This window comes from Mastigoproctus giganteus, chromosome 10 (assembly GCF_048544385.1).
Source record: "Mastigoproctus giganteus isolate SK-2022 chromosome 10, ASM4854438v1, whole genome shotgun sequence".
In the NCBI taxonomy this organism is placed as follows: domain Eukaryota; kingdom Metazoa; phylum Arthropoda; class Arachnida; order Uropygi; family Thelyphonidae; genus Mastigoproctus; species Mastigoproctus giganteus.
In genome coordinates, this window is record NC_143584.1 from 47,088,524 (window position 1) to 47,108,061 (window position 19,538).

Sequence of the window (19,538 nt, forward strand, 5' to 3'; positions counted from 1 at the left end):
TTAGTGCTTCTGAGTGCTACTAAAGTGATACTAAACCAATGTTATCCTGTGTTTTGTTCGCGTGCCAATCAGCACATTGTTTGCCACGCCTACCTGTCAATCAATATATTGTTCTCGACTTTGCTCCAGACTGATAGCACTTAACATCTGTTTACCGAGCGAGCAACACTAGAGTGCCGTATTGGGAAACTAATTTTCCGCGTAAGTTATCCGACGTTTCTCGTCGTTCTTGTGTTGGTTTTCTTTACCTTCGCCTATTTCAGTTGTTAATCAATGTGTCAATCAATTGTTATCAATATGTCAATCAGTTAAAGAATGTGTCAATCAATTTGCCTCTTGTGTCTACTGCAGGCAATCCCCATAATGGATGGTGGCCAGTGAAGTCACCAAAAAAAACTGATTGGAGATGGGAGTTGCATAATAAGATTATCAAGTTCTGTATTTGGGAATGATTGAGAAGGTGGTATATATATGGAAACTAAGGTAACAGATATGTCAATTGACATATCTATTACCTGTAACTGAATGTGCCTGGAAGCATATTTGAGTTAACAGCTACTCCTCTGGGGGAAGGAGTCTCTGAGCTCTGTCTTTTTTAATATGTGGTGTAATTTGCAAATTTTGGTGAAGCTTGTGATAAGAATGTTTCCTGAAGACATACTCCTATCGGATTGAATTGAACAATTAAATCTCAAGTCGTCAGAATTGTTGCTTAGTCCTCTACAGTTCCACTGTATGATACTGAACATTACTTAGGTTCAGTTGTGGCATACTGGCCTGACTGTTATTTGTAGATGGAGTATTTCTGTCTGCCTTGTTTTGTCTTTTTTCGGGAAAAAATGACATCCAGAATCCGTGGTGTCATTCGCATGGAGTTCTAAAATGGGCTCCTCATTATCTAAAAATTCATCTACGTCCATACTGTTGGGGGTAGATTTGATTGTATTTTGAGGCTGTGTCAGATTTTGACTGTTCTGTGTCATGTGGGATGGATGGGGTATCACTAGGGATGCTGATAGTGGTATTTGTGGCTTTGCTAGTTTTCTTTGGAGGAATATCATTTTTTAGAGATTGTCAGCATAGATTTGACCCAGTTAGCTAGAGAGGTGTTAGACTGAACTGATTCATCCATATTTGCTTCAGTTTTAATGCGAGCAGCACAGGAATGACTACTAGGCATGCTCAACATAACTTGCCTACATGCCTCAGAAAACGTGACTTTATTTTCTATTTTGTATTCTAGAATTTTCTTTTCTGTTATCCATAATTCACAAGCTTTGGAAAAAGCTAGGTGACTTTCTTTGCAGTTTGGACAAGCAGGGGTTGCAACTGAGCAATCTGCCTAAGTATGCTCCTTAGATCTGTAGCTGGAACAAATGGCATCAGCTCGACTTGCATGCTGAGAATGACCGTATTCCTGGCATTTCAAGCAATGAACGAGATTTGGAAAGTAAACTCGAATCCGATAGTTTAAATAGCCAGCTTTAATTCTGGATGGTAAGTCTGGAGTGTTGAATGTTAAAATGATGGATCTAGTTGGAGTGAGATTTCCATCTTTTTTAGTCACAAACCATTTCACATTTATAACTTTTTGACTGCTGAGTTCCTGAAATAGTTGCTCTTCAGAAATCGAAAATAGGTCCCACTCCGAGAAGACACCTCTAGACGAATTTAAGGTTTTGTGGGGAGTAATTGATATTGGGAACCCACAAACTGTTGTCTTTAACAGCCATTCAGAATGTTTTAAGGTGCTGTTTCAATCAGGAGGTCCCTGGATTGTAGTCTTTTCACCATTTTTGTGGTGAAAAGAATAGAATCCAGGGATAATGCAGCAATAGATTCCAAATACTTTTGAATCAAGAATGGTGATAACTTGCCCACAGGTTGGGAGGATGGAGAACATATCACCAGGAAATTTGGTATAACATCATGACTTCTTCTCTTCAAAGCCTTTTGGGTTGATTAGAGTCATGGTCGATGTCAGAAGGTTCTGATCTTGAGCTTGAAGGCTCTAAAGGTGGATAACTGTATCCATGATGACTCCTTATGGCCCCAGGGTTAATCATTACCACCCAGGTTACCAGCCCCACCACAGAGAAGAACGAACAGTACAACTTGGTGGCCAAGCATGGGGATTAGTAAAATTAGTAATAAAATTAATGAAAAAAATATACCTTCTTTTTCTGGGCTCTCTTCCTAGGACTTTTAAGATAAGCAGAAAGTAAATGTAATAAGCAGGAAGAAAAAAAAAGAAAACTGATTCACAGAAGAGAAAATGCTCTTCAATCACACAAGAAATGCTTGGCACCTGGGGCCGAGTGGTCATTAATGGGCACTGCTCTTCATGGACTAATGTTATTAATGGACTTCCCCAGGGTTTAGTGCTGGGCCCATTGTTGTTTTCTATATTTCTATACTTAATCTCTAAGTCTGCAGATGATAAAAAGGTTGGCAGGGTGGTTAATGACAATAATCAGGGTAAACTGCTGCAACAAGTTCCAAACAAATTACGCCGATGGGCTGAGAAATGGCAGATGGAGATTGAAATTACCAATATGCAGGATCTTGCATTTATCAATGGTAATCCAAGATTATGTACCAACTGTGTGGTACTACACTCAGAACAGTGGAAAATGAAAGAGACCTGGGGATAATTGGGCAATCAGATATGAAGTTCTCTGAGCAATGCAGACAAACTGCTATGATAGCTTATGGAGTTTTGTCTACGATACACAGAAACTTTGCTAGAAAACACAAGGAAGTGATTATCCCTTTGTATAAAGTAATGATTAGGCCACATCTTGAGTACTGCATACAGCTGCAGAGGCCTCATTTTAGGAAGAATATACAGTTGCTGTAACAAGTAACAAGTACAGAGAATGTTGCTGGTTTTTTAGGAGCATTAGCGACTAACGCCATATTGCTCCAGGAATATGCGGTGGTCATTCCCTGACTTTTCCGCATCCTCCGTATTTGGTGGTCACAGGCTCGAACCCCGGTCTAATCAAGAAGCATGTGCTACACACTGCTGCTCCTGCCCACTTGGCTACGGAGGTAGCCAATACAGAGAAGTGCAATGAGTTGGTAAGGGGAACATAGGAATCCTCTTACCAAAAAAGCCTTCAGTTCTGCAGCCTGCAGTATCTTGAAATTAGACACCAGTGATATCTGATTGGGGTTTTTAAGACTTTGAATGAATTGAGCAAGTTCAATGCCGATGGGATTCTTCTTCTTGCTCAGACTACACATGAGGGGGCATACATTCAAATTGAGGAAGAATGCTTGCAAGATAGACATGAGGAAGTTTGCTTTCAACCAGAGGGTGGTTGACTGTTGGAACAAATTTTCATCTGGGGTTGTGGAAGTGGACCATTTGAATGAATTCAAGGAAGAACTAGACAAATTATTGGAAGGGGGGTGGACAAATGACATAGGAAATTTTTTTTTTTTTTTTTTTTTTGGCTGATGCTTTAAAAGCTTACTTTCCTGCATCATATGCCACTAATAAAAATAATAACTACAAGCTTGTTACTGTCAGACAAACTTCCTAGAAGCAATGGCAAAATAGAGCACCACCATCAAGGTCAAGAACATCACAACCAGACCAATCCCCAACAGGAGAGGAATTTTTCAGGGAGATGCTCTGAGCCCACTGTGGTTCTGTCTAGCAGTCAACGCACTATCCACCATGCTCAACAACAGCAAGTATGGATATAACCTCAAAGAAGGAAGGAAAAATGAGGCCTTCAGACCTGTATACAGTAATCAAGGTGTGGCCTGACCATTGCCTTATACAAGGGAATAATCACCCCCTTATCCCTGCTAGCAAAATTCCTGTATATCATTGACAAGACACCATGAGCTACTCTTGCAGCCCGTCTGCACTGCTCACAGAACTTCATATCTGCCTGCACAATTACCCCCAGGTCCTTTTCATTCTCTACCACTGTGAGTGTAGTACCACAGAGTTGATACGTTGCTCTGGGGTTGCTGTTTCCCATATGTAGTACTTTACATTTGTCAATGTTAAACTTCATTTGCCACCTCTCAGCCCATCTGCTCAACCTTTCCAGATCTTGTTGCAGCAGCATAGCATCAGTAGTGTCCTTAACAACCCTGCCAACCTTTGTATCGTCTGCAAACTTCGACATTAAGCTTGATATACCATCATCAATATTATTTATAAATACAGAAAACAATAATGGACCCAACACTGAACCTTGAGGGACTCCACTAATAACATTAGTCCGCGATGAGCTGTGTCCATTGATTACCACTCTCTGTCTTCTCCCTCTACAGTATCAACAGCCTTTCTAAGATCCAAGTATATAATATCAAAGTTATTCCCTGCATCCAGCTCTTTTGTGACTGCATCATAATATCCAATCAAATTGGTCAGGCAAGACTTTCCCTTAACAAAACCATGCTGTGTCCGAACTATAACTGAAGCCTTGTCTAGATGATCCTGCAGTGCTTCTTTAACCAGTGACTCCATTAATTTTCCTGGAACAGAAGTTAAACTAACAGGTGTATAATTACTTGTGTCGCCCTTTGATCCTCCTTTATGAATTGGGGTCACATTTGCACATCTCCAGTCTATGGGTACCTCCCCTGAGTCCAAGGAAGCTCTCATAATTATGGCTAAGGGTTTGCTTACTTCCTTTGCTGCCTCCTTTAATATAACTGGATAGATCCCATCCACCCCAGGTGCCTTTCTTGTGTTTATCTTCAATTTCTCTTCCACTTTACTCTCAGTTATTACAAGATTATCTAGCTTACTGCCAGAGTTGAATACACCTCTGGCATTCCTCTTGCTGAATAACTCCTCATGTGTGAATGTTGATGCAAAATATTCATTTAGTTTGTTAGCTACCTGAGCAGGATCATCAACAGTTGAACCATCGATATCAAGTGGACCAATCTGATTCATCCCCTTCCTTCTAGAGTTTACATAAGTAAAGAACTCTTTGCTGTTTTTCTTTGCATCCTTTGCCAAAGATTTCTCATAATCTGCCTTTGCCTGCCTAACCTCCTTTGTGACTTGGTTACAGACCAGCTTATATCTATCATAGGCTTCTGTGTCACGTGTTAATTTATATGTATCCCATGCATTTTTCTTCTCTGCCATGTGTCTCATTAGTTCATCTGACATCCATTTAGGCCTGAACCTTGAACAATATTTCTTAGTTGGTATGTAAAGCCTAGTAGCTTCCAAGACAAGTTCCCTGAATGCTTCACATTTTGAATTTGCTGTTGGTAACATCATCAGTTGGTCCCACTGTATAGAATTTAAATACTGTCTCAGACCATCGTAGTCGCCTTTACGAAAGCAATAACCCTTCCCCTTACCCCTGATGGTAGTTACCTCTTTGAATAAATCCCACTTCAGCACACTGTGATCACTGCCACCTAGTGGTTCCTTTATCTGCAGATTCTTAACGCATGAAGAATCACTACTGATAATCAAATCAAGAATATTACTCCCTCTAGTTGCCTCCCGAACATGCTGATGTAGAAAACAATCATCCAATAAATCCACAAAAGCCTTGCTAGTGTGTGAGTGACCAACCCACAAATTTCAGTCAATATCTGGGAAATTAAAATCCCCCATTATAAGACTCTCTGATGTACTGGCCCACTCTATTTCCCTGTACAGTTTCTTATTATACTCATCAGAGTCATTAGGCCTATAGCACACTCCTACTCTCAATTTTGATCTCCCAATGCTTATGTCACACCAAACTGACTCGACACTGCACTGTCCAGCAATGTCGACTGGCTTCACTTCCTTGGATTTTATGGGTTTCTTAACTAATAGTATAACCCCTCCTCCCTTCCTATCCTGTCTATCCTTTCTGTAGACGTTGTACTCCCCAAATTCCAGTTCTGCATTCCTTATATCTGTGTGACACCACATCTCTGGTATCCCAACAATATCCGCCTTTGATGCTTTGAGCAATACCTCAAATTCATCAAATTTATTTACCAAACTCCTAGCATTGGTGTACACGCAAATATACATGCACCTGTTCCTATTCTTAGCTACCCTAACACAACCCATGTGTTTACTTGTACCGCAATGACTCCCGGCAGTCTCTGAAACATCCTGCCTCTTGTTTTCCAGGCTTATGCTCATTCCATAGAAGCAGTACAAGAATTACTTTCGCCTCTACCAGTGGCTACTGTTAATCTATTAGTCCTTGTATCCCCCAAAGCTAGCAGTTTTCCGACCCACCTAACACTGCCTCGATAGCATCAGCAAATATTCTTGCACCCTTTCTATTTAAGTGTATCCCATCCCTGTAGAAGCACTCTCTCCTGTTAACAAGTACAGACCAGTCTGAAAAAAATTCTACCCCTTGAGTCTTGCACAATCTTTCCAGGGCCGAATTGATCAACAAGGCTCTCATCATATACTCCCTCCTATCGTGTCTGGGCAGAATTGCAAACACTTTCAAATTCAACCCTAATTCATGGCTTTTTTTCAACAGTGACCTGTACTTGTTAAGTAATTCCGCCAGTCTCCTACTCTTAATATTATTAGTGTCAACGTATACAACTATATCACCTTTTGTGCCCTTAAAAGATGATATCCGCTCTACAACCTCTGTAGAGCGGATATCAACCTTTGCCCCTGGCAGACATACCCTGGTCCTGTTCCACCTATCCTTTTTACAAAGCATGTTCCCCATTTCCCTGACAATAGTCACCAACAACTACTAGTAATTTAAAGGTGAAATTTACAGACTGCAATATGCAAAAAAAGCCTAGTAAACATGGGTCCTTCAGTGAATCATTTTTGAGATATTGCACATTTCTAGTTGGGATCCACCACTGACTTGTACATTTAGGTTAGGTTATGCTCATTCTCTCCATTTCCCCTCTCTCAATGCTCTGAGATGTAGCAGGCATAATAGTACTTGTCAAAGGATAGTCAACATGGAAAGAGGTTACAGCAACGAAGAGTATGTGGACATGCACTTCATGTATGGTAAAGCCAACAGCAGTGCACTCGAGGCTACATGTTTGTACCAAGAAGCATTTCCCCGCCGAAGGCAACCCAACAGGCACACATTCATCAGGGTACATCAATGCCTCAGAGAACATGGGCACTTCGCACATGGAGTACAAGCAGGTAGGCCCAGAAGCATAACACCTGATGTTGAGGAAAGGGTGTTAGAAAGAAAGAATCCAGGAATTTTGACAAGAAGGGTTGTTCTGAAAGAGCGTGTACTGAGTAATAGCAGTGTGTCGCAAATTTTACATTGCCGATTACTGTACCCCTACCATATCCAGCATGTACAAAACTACAAGCAATACAGACTTCCCTCCCAGAGTGAACTTCTGCCAGTGGATGCAACAACAGTGTATCCTGAACCCCCAATTTTTAAACAACATTTTGTTCACTGAAGAAGCTGGGTCTACTCGTGATGGTATTTTTAATTTTCATAACTGTCACGTTTGGTCCGACGAAAATCCTAATGCAATTCACAAGTCACGGCATCAGCAACATTTCTCGTTGAATGTCTGGGCAGGACTACTATGAGGCAGAAAGTCACACTTTCCGCCAAACAGGCTAACGGGAGAGCTGTATCTTCAGTTCCTGCAGAATGCTCTTCCAGACCTCCTTGATGATGATAATGTTCCACTTCAGCAATGCCAGAACATGTGGTTCATGCATGATGGTGCACCGGCACATTTTGCTCGAGTTGTGACTTGGTATCTATTTGCTTGTTTGTTATTTGGTTTTTAGGAACATTAGCAACTAAGGCCATATTGCTCCGGGATATGCGATGGTCATTCCCTGACCTTTCCGCATCCTCCATATTTGGTGGTGACGGGCTTGAACCCCGGTCTAATCAAGAAGCGTGTGCTATGCACTGCTGCTCCTTCCCACCTGGCTACGGAGTCGCGACTCAGTATCTAACTAGAAGGTATGGTCAACGGTGGATAGGTAGGGGTGGGCCTGTAATGTGGTCTCCCAGATCAACAGACTTAAATCCTATGGATTTTTGTATCTGGGGTCATGTAAAAAGCTTGGTGTACACTTCGACATTAACACAGTTGAGGAATTGCAGCATCGGGTTGAAGGAGCCTTTCAGCAAATCAGAAATGACCCAGGAATGTCAGAGAGCATTCGCAACCCAATGCAGAGAAGACTACAAAGCCGCATACGGATGAAAGGGCAGCATTTTGAACACCTTTTGTAACATCTGTAAAATCCTGTGGTGTTGAAACCAAAAATTAAAAATGTATTATCTTATGTTTAATAAAACCACCGTTAGCAAAGGATTCACAGCTTTTTGCTAAACTAGTGCTCCAATAGTCAGTGGCAAATCTTAACAGAAAATGTGCATTATCTCAAAAATGGTTCATTTGTGGCCCGTTCACTGAAACTTTTTTTTTTGCTTATTTTAGTTTGTACTTTTCACCTTTAAATTATTGACCATCATTTTTGAAACACCCTGTATATATAATATATATGTGCTGCATAAATTGTCACATACTCAAGAAGAGTAACACCTGTCATGCTGCCTTTCAAGAAACTTAGTGCAAGTTTTCCATCAGATGTATACCGTTTCTATTTAAATTAATTTAGATTTATGCAAATTAAAAATCTTACCTGACTGCCTGTGGAAGTGCTAATATAATTATTTACAGTTCTTTTATCCTCAAGCGCAGAAATTTTATCTTCACTTATTTTGTCTGTTTCTGCTATAACATAAACAACAGGTCTGTAATTTTTACTCAGTCCTTGAATAAGTCGAACCATTTCATATGTGTGTCCTCCTGTATTAAATAAATCATCAGATATGATAAATCATAACTAATGCAAAAATATTCAATTTTTAAATAAGATAAAGTTCAAGTTGAAATCAAATAAATCCCCCGGAAATCCTATAGTAAAGAATCAAATTGTTCCAATGCTTTTAATGCAAATTAAATTGAATTCATAAAATTTACCATAATGTTATCCAATGTGTATGTAACAGAATGCACCTGTTCTACAGAAGATAGTTATTGTCAAACTATCTCCTCTACAACAGGTAGTTATTTTGACTCTGTTATCAGGGAAACAGAAACTATATCGTTCAAAATGGATAGGTGAAATAGGATCAGAGTAAGTCTGCCAGGAGCAAAAGTAGATGATGCTGTGGAGTAGATATCAGCTTTTAAGGAAACAAAAGGTGATGTTGTACATGTTGGCATTAACAATATTAAGAGTAAGAGGGTTTACTTAACAGGGCAATGTTGAGAAAAAGTTGCGAGTTAAGAATAAATTTGAAACTGTCAGCAATTCTGCCAAGTCAAGATAGGAGGGAGTACATGTTGAGAGCCTTGTCAATCAGTTCAGCCTTGGAAAGATTGTGCAAAGCTCATGGGGTAGAATTTTTAGCAGCATGGTCTGTGCTTGTTAACAAGAGAGAACTGTTTTAACAAGGTTGAGAAACACTTAAATAGAAGGAGTGCAAGAATATTTGCTGATGCTATCAAGGCAATGTTAGGTAGGTCAGACAACTGCTAACTTAGAGGGGGTGACACAAAGAATAACAGATTAACTAGTGCCACAGGCAGAAGTGATTCTTGCTGCTTCTAGTACAACATGGCCTAAGTTGCTGATGTGACTAAAACCCTACAACAACAACAAAAACAATAGCTTTTACTGGAACATGCAGCAGACTGGAAAGCAAGGTGTCAGGGATTTCAACCCCTGCTGTAGGCCATCATGTAACGAGTAAATAGAAGGACTTTTTTAAGGTAACTAAGAGTAAGAACAGGTGCATGATATACTTGCATGTACACTAATGATAGGAGCATAGTAAATAAATTTCATGAATTTGAATTACTGATTACGTGATCAAATGCAGACCTTGTAGAGATAGTGAAGTGGTGTCACTCAGACATAAGGGGTGCAGAATTTAAACACGGGGAATACGTGTACAGAATGGACAGACAGGAAGAGGGAGGGGGGGATTAGGCTCTTAGTTAAAAAGCATATTAAATAAAAGGCAGAGCATCCTACAACATTGCAAAGACCACCCATCGACATGGGTGGCCAGTGCAATGTTAAAATCAGCATGTAAGTACTGGGAAAACAAAAATGAGAGCAGGAGTTTGTTATAGGCATAATGCCTGTGATGAATATAACAAAAAATACAGAGAAATAGTGTGGACCACTAAATCAAAATGTCTTATAAATGGAGGATTTTACTTTTCAAATATTGAGTGGAATTGTGGGTTGGCAAATCACACACTAGCAAGATTTTTATGGATGACTGTGTGCTACAGCATATAAATGTTAGAGATGCAACAAGAGAAAACAATACTCTTGATCTGATTATCAAGAGTGCATCTTTATACATTAAGAATCTGCAAGTAAAAGACCTATTGGTCAGAAATGATCACTGTTTATGACATGGGATTTCCTTAAAGATATAACTACTGTCAAGAGTAAAGGGAAGAGCTTTTGCTTTCCTAAGGGTGACTACGGAGGTCTCAGACAGCTTTTAAATTTGATGCAATGGAACCAACAGATGATGCTGCCAACAGCAAATTCTAAATGGGAAGAATTCAGGAGAGTAATTGTAGAAGCTACTAGGCTTTTCACACCAACTAAGAAATACCGTTCAGGGCTTATTCCTAAATGGATGTTAGATGAACTAATGAAACTCATAGCAGAAAAGAAAATGTATGGATGCATATAAATTATCAGGTGATACAGAACACTATAGTAGATATAAACTAGTCTACAATCAAGTCAAAAAGGAGGTTAGGCAACAGTATTCTTCTCAGAACCTATTGAATGAGTGCACCTTGAATTTAACTGAATGCCCAGCTAAAATTTAAGAGATTCTCACTGTACCATACGGTACTACTCACTGATCTCGATCAATATTAATTCGAACATACTACGTGACAGGAGCATATAATGTTAAATTATGCAATTAATTTTTGCTCTGGATCGCTTAAGTCAAATTTATAAATAACAGAAAATTTTATAATATTGTGAAGTATTACACTTCTCCACCCGGCTACTTCATAATACCACCTGGCTGGCAAAATTTTCTGGGGAGAACACTGGGCAACCTAAGGCAGGTTATGAGAAGTCTATTGTAAATAATGCAGAGAAAAGCAGAAGAAGACTTCTTTATTTAAGTTAAGAGTAGAAATAAGAGATTGAATCACATTGGTCTACTACATTCTGATTGTTTAACTGTTGATTATCCCGTTCAGGTTGCAAACTAAATAGGTATTTTGCATCACATTCACACATGAGGAATTCTTTAGAGAAGAGGATGCCAGATGTTTATAAAATTTTAACAAGAAGCTAAATCATTTGTGATAGCTGAGAGGAAATTGGAAGAAACATTAGCATTAGTAGAGGCATATGATGCAAAAAAGCAAGTTTATACAGCATCAGCCAAAAAAATTTTTAAAAATCGCATGTGTACCCTGTATTGTAAGAAAGATGTTTTATGTGTAAATATCTTTGATGACACCTACTAAATTTCAAACAACTAGAACCAAAATCATGAACGATGTAACTTATGCTCTCACCCACTACTTACTCTACCGAATCAATGTTAGTGATAAATAGGATACACAAGCCGGCTGCTTACTCTACTGAATCAACGTTTGAAAGAAGTTAGGCCAATAGCCTAATTACCCATTTGATTGTAGCCATTTGTTGAATAGTATGATTGCAACAATACAAGTATTTGTATTGGATTTGTATTACAATCGTACTATCATGTTGGATCACGTTACTCTGTCATGCTTTGTCGCAAATTACACATGCAGAGCTATGAGATCTGCAAGAAACAATAGTATCCATGCATAATACGCTATCAAACCAATGACTTGGCTCAGGATCTCAATGAGCGCAAGAGCAAGATGGTAATGCTGCACATTCCATTTTGCAATGAGAAAACAGAGATACAGTCAGAGATGAAATATGTCAAGATCTACAACAACAATAAAGAGCTCATACTAGATCACAAATTGTATGAATCAGACTTGGACATTTGCAAAACAATTGAAATATGTAAGACGATGTGTCAAGACAACAACGACGGTGACCCTGACAAAGCATGCCTTAATGACCTGCATAGCCTTGTAATGTGACTGTGAGAAGAAGACCCCTTTCAAATATTTTACAATCATCCAAACAGCGAGATGAATGAGGATCTAAAGCTTGCCACACTCAACTGACTCAGCGCAATTGTAAAGAAACACAAAAACTTAATGACCAACAAGGACTTCTGCAACTTAATGAGAATGGCCAATGACAAGCAAAAGATTCTATTTATGCGTGTAATTTGGAGTCTGTTATCTCCCAATCGCTAACCGATTCAAATATTCTTGACCGGCCCAGCCAATTCCGGAAAAAGGTTTATAATTTGCCTTTTGATGGAAATATACAACCGCTTCAATAATACAGATGAGTACTGTAACGCCTACATTACATGCACTTCAACTGGTAAGGCTGAAGCACATCCAACATCACTACTCTCAAGATATCCATTTCTCTGGTTACCAAAAGGTTTCTGCCACTGGTGGCAATGGTTAGCCCAAAGCCACCTAAGTGGTGCACCCTGAATCATAAACATTCTTCTGCAACCAGGTGGTTTATGCCAGCTCTGAGCACAGCCAAGATCACCTCCCATAATCCTTTGCTTGAAATGCTTTACTTTACTTTAAATTTGCAAGGTATCTATTTCTCCGGTTACCAAAAGTTTTCTGCCATGGGTGGCAATGGTTAGCCCAAAGCCACCTAAGTGGTATGCCGCGAATCATAAACGTTTTTTTGGCACCAGCTGGTTTATGCCAGCTCTGAGCACATCCAAGATCACCGCCCATGATCCTTTGCACAATCTCCTCTCCTGTCTCTGTTTTTCTTTGTTATGAAATGGAAATGACATCATTTCTGTGTCACAAAATCGTGACAAATTGATTTTACTACCATCCGAAATTTAGTAGGTGCTGCCAAAGGTTTACACATTAATAAATAAATAAAAAACCTTCTCATTTCACCCATCCATTCACTCCAAATGTTTGTCTAATTCTGCCTTGAATTTATTTAAGCTATCTAATTCCAAGACGACAGATGCAACTTGGTTCCAGCTATCAACAACCCACTGGCTAAAGGCAAATTTCTGCACATCTATTCCACAACTGTCTTTCCTCAATTAGAATTTATGCCCCCTCAGGTGTGTAATCTGAGCAAGAGGAAGAATCCCATCAACATTGAGCGTGCTTAAACCATTCAAGGCCTTATACATCTCAATCAGATCATTGTTGAACTCTTATACACCATTGTGACGCCTTATACACCTCAATCAGATTCAACTGAAGCTAAACATAAAAAGGAACCCCAGTGGTTGGGATCATCCAATTATATTAAGGGAGTTGGCAAAGGGTGTATACAAACCCTTAGCCATATTATGAGTGCACCTTTAGATTCATGGGAGTGGAGTTGTGTGCTAATGTATCACCAATTCACAAAAGCACACTCTGAGCAGTGCAGACGGGCTGCAAGAGTAGCTCATGGAGTATTGTCAATGATATACAGGAATTTTTCCAGCAGGGATAAGGAGGTGATTATTCCATTGTATAAGGCAATGGTCAGGCCACACCTAGAGTACTGTATACAGGTCTGGAGGCCTCATTTCAAGAAGGATGTAGAGCTGCTGGAACGAGTACAGAGAAGGGCAACAAGATTAGTGAATGGAACAAAGGGGTGCTCTTACGAAGAAAGGCTTAAGTTTTGCAAATTACAGTGTCTGGAGACTAGGCACCAGCGAGGTGATCTGATAGAGGTGTATAAAGCCTTGAATGGTTTAAGCATGCTCAATGCTGATGGGATTCTTCCTCTAGCTCAGAAAAATCACCTGAGAGGGCATAAATTCAAATTGAGGAAAGACAGATGTAGGATAGACGTGCGGAAATTTGCCTTTAGCCAGCGGGTGGTTGGTTGGTGGAACAGACTTCCATCCCTTGTGGTGGAGGTTGATAGCCTAAATAAGTTTAAGGCTCAGCTGGACAGGTATTTTGAAAGAACAGAGGGGTGAAGTGGAAGTGGTTTTTTTTTTTTGGCTGATGCTGCATAAGCTTGCTTTCTTGCATCAAATGCCTCTACTAATGCTAATGCTAAAAAGTGAATCAAGAAGTGACACAAGTAATTACAGACCTGTTAGCTTAACCTCTATTCCTGAAAAAATTATGGAGTCAACGGTTAAAGAAACAAATGCAGGACCATCTAGATGGGAATGCAGTTATACTGCAGTCCCAGTATGGATTTGTTAAGGGACAACCTTGTCTGACCAATATGATTGGATACTATGATGCTGTAACAAAAGAACTGGATGCAAAAAAATAATTTTGATATCATATACAGGAACTCCCCAACTTACGAACGGTTGCATTCCGCAGAACATTACGCAAGTCGGAATTTCCTCCATGCTCGTGCAGCACTCGCAACTGCTCGCTGAATTGATTAAATCAAAAAAGCAATGTTCGATGAACATGTAAATAGAATTAGTTATTGTATTTATTCAATTTTTATCTCATGCGCTGGAAAAATTACAAAAGTGTGCAATTTAAAAAAAAATTCAAAATTATAAAATTACAAAAAAAGAGAGGAGACAGCATAATGTCATTAAATTTTACCTCTCAAGCATTGTTGCCAGAATCAATGTCTTCAGCTGATAAGTATGCCGCTGCAGAGGTTGAGGGCTGTGGAGATTTAGAAGGGATCAGACGCTCAACCTTAAGAAAGAACGTTTTAATGGATAACTGGACAGTGGCTTTTTTCTTTTCATCATAGATATCTTTGTAGCAAGCAAGTATATCATTTACCCCTCTGTTAACTTTTAAGAATCATTCGCTGTCAAGATCCATCTTCTCAAACCTTGCCATTGCCATCTCTCTGGTGATGAAGCATCTCGGCTCCTTGTTTAGTTCATCTTGAGCTTTGTCAGCATTTTCTTCTTTCACTATCGCTGCCTGCAAGTCAATAACTTCTTCATTAGATAATTCCTTCTCTTCTTCCTCTATTAACTCCACCACATCTTTGGCCTCCAACTGAAATAGCTCTGCAACCTTTACAATCTTATCTGTAACCTCTTTATATGATTCGTCTTTTTCAAATCCTTCAAAGCCTTTTAAGTGCCATCAGCATATTTTCTTCCATGTGCCATTTAAACAACTTTTAGTAATTTCCGCCCAGGCCTTATTAATGGTTAAAATTGCGTGGTAAATATTGTAAGATTTCCAAAAGTCTCTTAACATAAAATTTTTCTCATCGTCTATTGCAGACAATGCCTGAGCAAATGTTGTGCATAAATAGTATGCTTTTAAATTCAAATAACACCCTGATCCACAGGTTGGATGAGTGAAGTTGTGTTTGGCAGTAAAAATATGACTCTCACATTCGAATTGAAATCATCTAGATGTGTAGGATGTCCTGAAGCAAAATCTTGAAAGGAACATCATTGTCTTTACAATATTTTTCAACCTCAGGAATGAAGCAGCATTTAAACTAATCCTCAAAGAGAGATATTGTTATCCATGCTCTCTGGTTCAATCAAAAATGTACGGATAGGGTGGCTTTATTGATAACCTTAAATACATTAGGATTTCCAGAATGTTACACAAGCAGTGGTTTTAATCTGTAATCTCCCGCTACATTAGCCTCAAGCAGGAGCATGGCCCTATCTTTTGATGCCTTGAAACCTGGCATCGTATTTTCCTCTTTGGCAATGTATGTTTGATCCAGCATTTTTTTCCAATACAGAGCAGTCTCTTCAATGTTAAAATCTGCTGTGTTGAATAGCCGCCTTCATCAATAATTTTTTCTAACACATCACAAAATTTGTCTGCAGCTGCAGAATCAGCACTGACAACTTCACCACATACTTTAACATTGTGGAAACCAGCACAATGCTTGAACCTACTGAACCGCCAGTTGCTTGCCACGAACTTGGGTTGGGGTTCGCCGTACTTATCCTTAATATCTTTATAAATATTTGTTGCTTTTGCTTGAATGGTCATTAGACTCAGGGGCACTTGCTTCTGAATCTAATTTTCCATCCATATTATTAACAGCTGTTCCATCTTCAATATAGCACCTGAACGCTGTTTTGTGATCACTGTTGATCTTAAGTGCATTGATCCCTTAACATGTGCTTTTATACACGCACAGTCCTTTAAAATAGTATTCACTGTTGAAGCAGCGAGACCTAATTCCCTTGCAATAGATGATAAACTTTTTCCTACTTTGTACTTCTTAATCATTTTCATCTTAATTTCTAAATCAATTTTGTTTTGTTTCTTGGCACTACCACCACTTGCACTTTTCGTTGATCACTTTCCCTTCACCATCGTAATACATAAATAGGAATGAAGAGGAGTTCCTGAAAATTTGTTTTTTATATGATTGAAGATTTCAGTGAATTGGAACACATTTCACCATAATAACGTAAAAAACCACACAGTTGCATTTATTGGTATTATCACAAATGCAATAAGATCGAGTTTACTACCCATTTATAATTAGATGCACCAACAGAAAAGCCCAATAAACTGGAAAGTGCAAATTGTTTTTTATTGTTTTATGTTAGTGACCTCCAGAAATGTATTTTAGAAAAATATCACAGGGGCAATCGAATTGATTCTTTTAATGGGAACATACGAGGGTGGTTCGATAAAGAATCGCCCTCACCTACTTCCACATATCACAGTCATGATATTTTGTGTGTAGCATCATACATATCTCTGTACTAAAGGTGTGTAATTTCAGCTCTGTGTCTTAATTTGTTTTTCTCTTACAGAGCTGAACGTGTGACGAAGCAGCATCATGGACAAAGTTGAAGCCAGAGCTGTAATCCAGTATCTGTTCTTGAAGGGGAAATCTCCTAAAGAAATCCACGAGGATATGACTGCTGTATATAAGGATGAAGCTCCATCCTATGGCATTGTGAAGTACCGGCATAGACACTTTAGGTGTGGTCGGACATCGGTAGAATTTGAGCCCATTCCAGGTCGTCCCCATTCAGCCATTGATGACAACACGATCAGAAAAGTGGAGTCGTTAATCATGGAAGATCGCCACATATCTGTGCATGAATTGTCCCAGGAGGTGAAGATTAGTGTGGGCGCTGTTGAAACAGTCCTTCATGACCAACTCTATTTACGGAAATTGAGTGCAAGATGGATTCCCCGATTATTGATTGGTTTCCAGAAGGCTGATTGATAACAGAAATCACAAGAGTCGTTAGCCCTGTGCCAAAAAAATTAGGAAGACTTTTTCTCTCATCTAATCACTCAGGATGAAAGTTGGATACACCATTTCGACCCTGAAAGTAAAAAGCAATCCATGGAATGGCGACATCATAGTCCCCCCCCCCCCCCCAAGAAGTTTCATTTCATATTTCCACTCGGACCTAATATTGCCCAAGGAGCCTCTTGAGAGCATCTTTAGAGTTGTGGCAAAAGAGAATAAATTAAATACATAAGAACAATTCTGTTATGATCACTACAATAGTGGCAGATCAGGTTAGAATTTTGGTTTTATTAATTAAGAAGCATCTAGGTACCTTTTTTTTTAGATCAGGAAAAAAAAAAAAAAACCGGTAATTTTGGGAGTTAAAACATATTAGACAGGATTATTCAAAAAACAAGACAACCAGGGGGGGAAATCATAAACTCTTCCCCACTACAACTCGCCACCCTTCTCTGCTTACACAACCAAGGCCGATTTACCAGGGTGTAGTGTCGCAACTGCTGAAGATACAATCATTATTAGACGGTTCCAAGTGATATTATTTTTAGGACCTCTAAAAATATGTGCACCAGATCCTAAATCCGGCACTTAAGACAGAGGAGGTTAATCGGTATTTGTGCTTAATTTTTTGTTTGTGCTTAATTATATCCATGACCGTTAGAAATTTTTTTTTTTTTTTTTTGATTCAACTTATAAATTAAGACCTGCAGTTTTATTTACTCGGAGTTGCGGATTCCAGATCCCGGGTACCCCTACCATACATAAAATAAGACGGGCAGTTTTATTTGCTCGCAGCTGTGCCACTGATATATAAAAGGCCAGAATGTGAAAATGCCTTTAAAAAAATTAAACGATTTAACTCAATCGCTTGACTTTCTTTACTGAATAAAGCTTACCTGATCCCATTACAACAACTAACTTAAGCGGCTCAATTCTTGGAGCTACCTGTTTCCGATTTTTGTGAATCCGCATGAACGATATCCAACAACGAACAAAAAACAAACATATACACGTGCAAGCTACATTTATAAACAACATCTGTACCTCGCGAATATCCATTTTCTATAGCAGAAGACATGATATACACTCCACCCAGCGGCAGATTTTGAAACTCTGATAAAGGCTTTTTCACGCTAATATATAGTACAGTACATCAAACCACGGAGAAGTCTATGCATTAAACCTTACGATCGTTTAATTTTTCCACTCTGTTCTCACTTGGTAATATTAGCCGAAAAACATGCTGTGAATTATGTCAGCATCTATATACAGTAGGGGCTCCGTTTTACGGAGTTTCGCTAATACGGAGGTTTCCAATTATATCCATATTCGTTATTGTTCGGCGCTTGTTCCGCTTATTCGGCGTTTTTGCGCCTGTAGAGCTCAGCAGAGGGTCCGAGAATGGCGTAGTGCCGTTTTATTGTCGGTGATTCAATTTGTTATTATTATTATTACTAGCCATATAGTGCAAGGAAGCCTGAGGCTTATTCTGCACCAGCCAAAAAAAAATTTCCAATTACCCTGAGAGAGAGAGAGAGAGAGAGAGAGAGAGAGAGAGAGAGAGAGAGAGAGAGAGAGAGAGAGAGAGAGAGTCAGAAGTAGAAGGGAATCACCAAGAAGGAGAAGAACGATGATACCCAGCTCAAGACCCTTGGTGCGCCAAGCCCATACTCACCAGATGTGAGCCCCTGAGGTTGTTTACAGTGCTTGTGTGCTCTACACATCTCTTTGTATTCTGGTAATTTTCCAAACTTTTTAAAGTTATTATATTGTATTATACATATATAATATTTTTGTGCTAATTACAATGACATTTAGTATAGTACTTTTTTATACTAGTGATAAAAAAAAGGAGTCGTAAGCCCAGTAGCGTAGCCACCCTATTTCGGGCCCGGAGGCAAAGAACATGTTCGGGCCCCTACTTAATTAATGAATATTGCAAAAACAGGAGACAGCCAAAGACGCCGTGCCCCTAAAGAGCCCGGACCCGGAGGCAATTGCCTTGCCTGCCTACATGGTAGCTACGCCACTACGTAAGCCTCTTACTTTAAATACCAAGTTATAAATGATTAAACTAAGTGAGGAAGGTATGTCTATGGCTGAAATAGGCCGTAAGCTAGGTTTCGCTCGCCAAACAGTTAGTACAATAGTGAACGCTAAGGAGAAAGTGTTAAAGGAAATTAGAAGTGCTACACCAGTGAACACTAAAGTTATAAGGAAACGTGATAGCCTTATTATTGACATGGAAAAACTT

At 39.3% G+C, this 19,538-nt stretch overlaps 1 protein-coding gene across 1 annotated transcript in view; it reads right to left on the minus strand.

The window, feature by feature from the left end:
* Alg14 (ALG14, UDP-N-acetylglucosaminyltransferase subunit) overlaps positions 1-18,347 on the minus strand; it is a 51,232-nt gene extending 32,885 nt beyond the window's left edge. Inside the window, exons 1-2 of the mRNA XM_090382844.1 lie at positions 18,181-18,347; positions 8,624-8,790 (exon numbers count right to left, since the gene is read on the minus strand). Coding sequence (XP_090238970.1) covers positions 8,624-8,790; positions 18,181-18,343 — 330 coding nt within the window. The 5' untranslated portion in view covers positions 18,344-18,347. The remainder of the gene's footprint in view (positions 1-8,623; positions 8,791-18,180) is intronic.
* Positions 18,348-19,538: the final 1,191 nt, after the last annotated feature.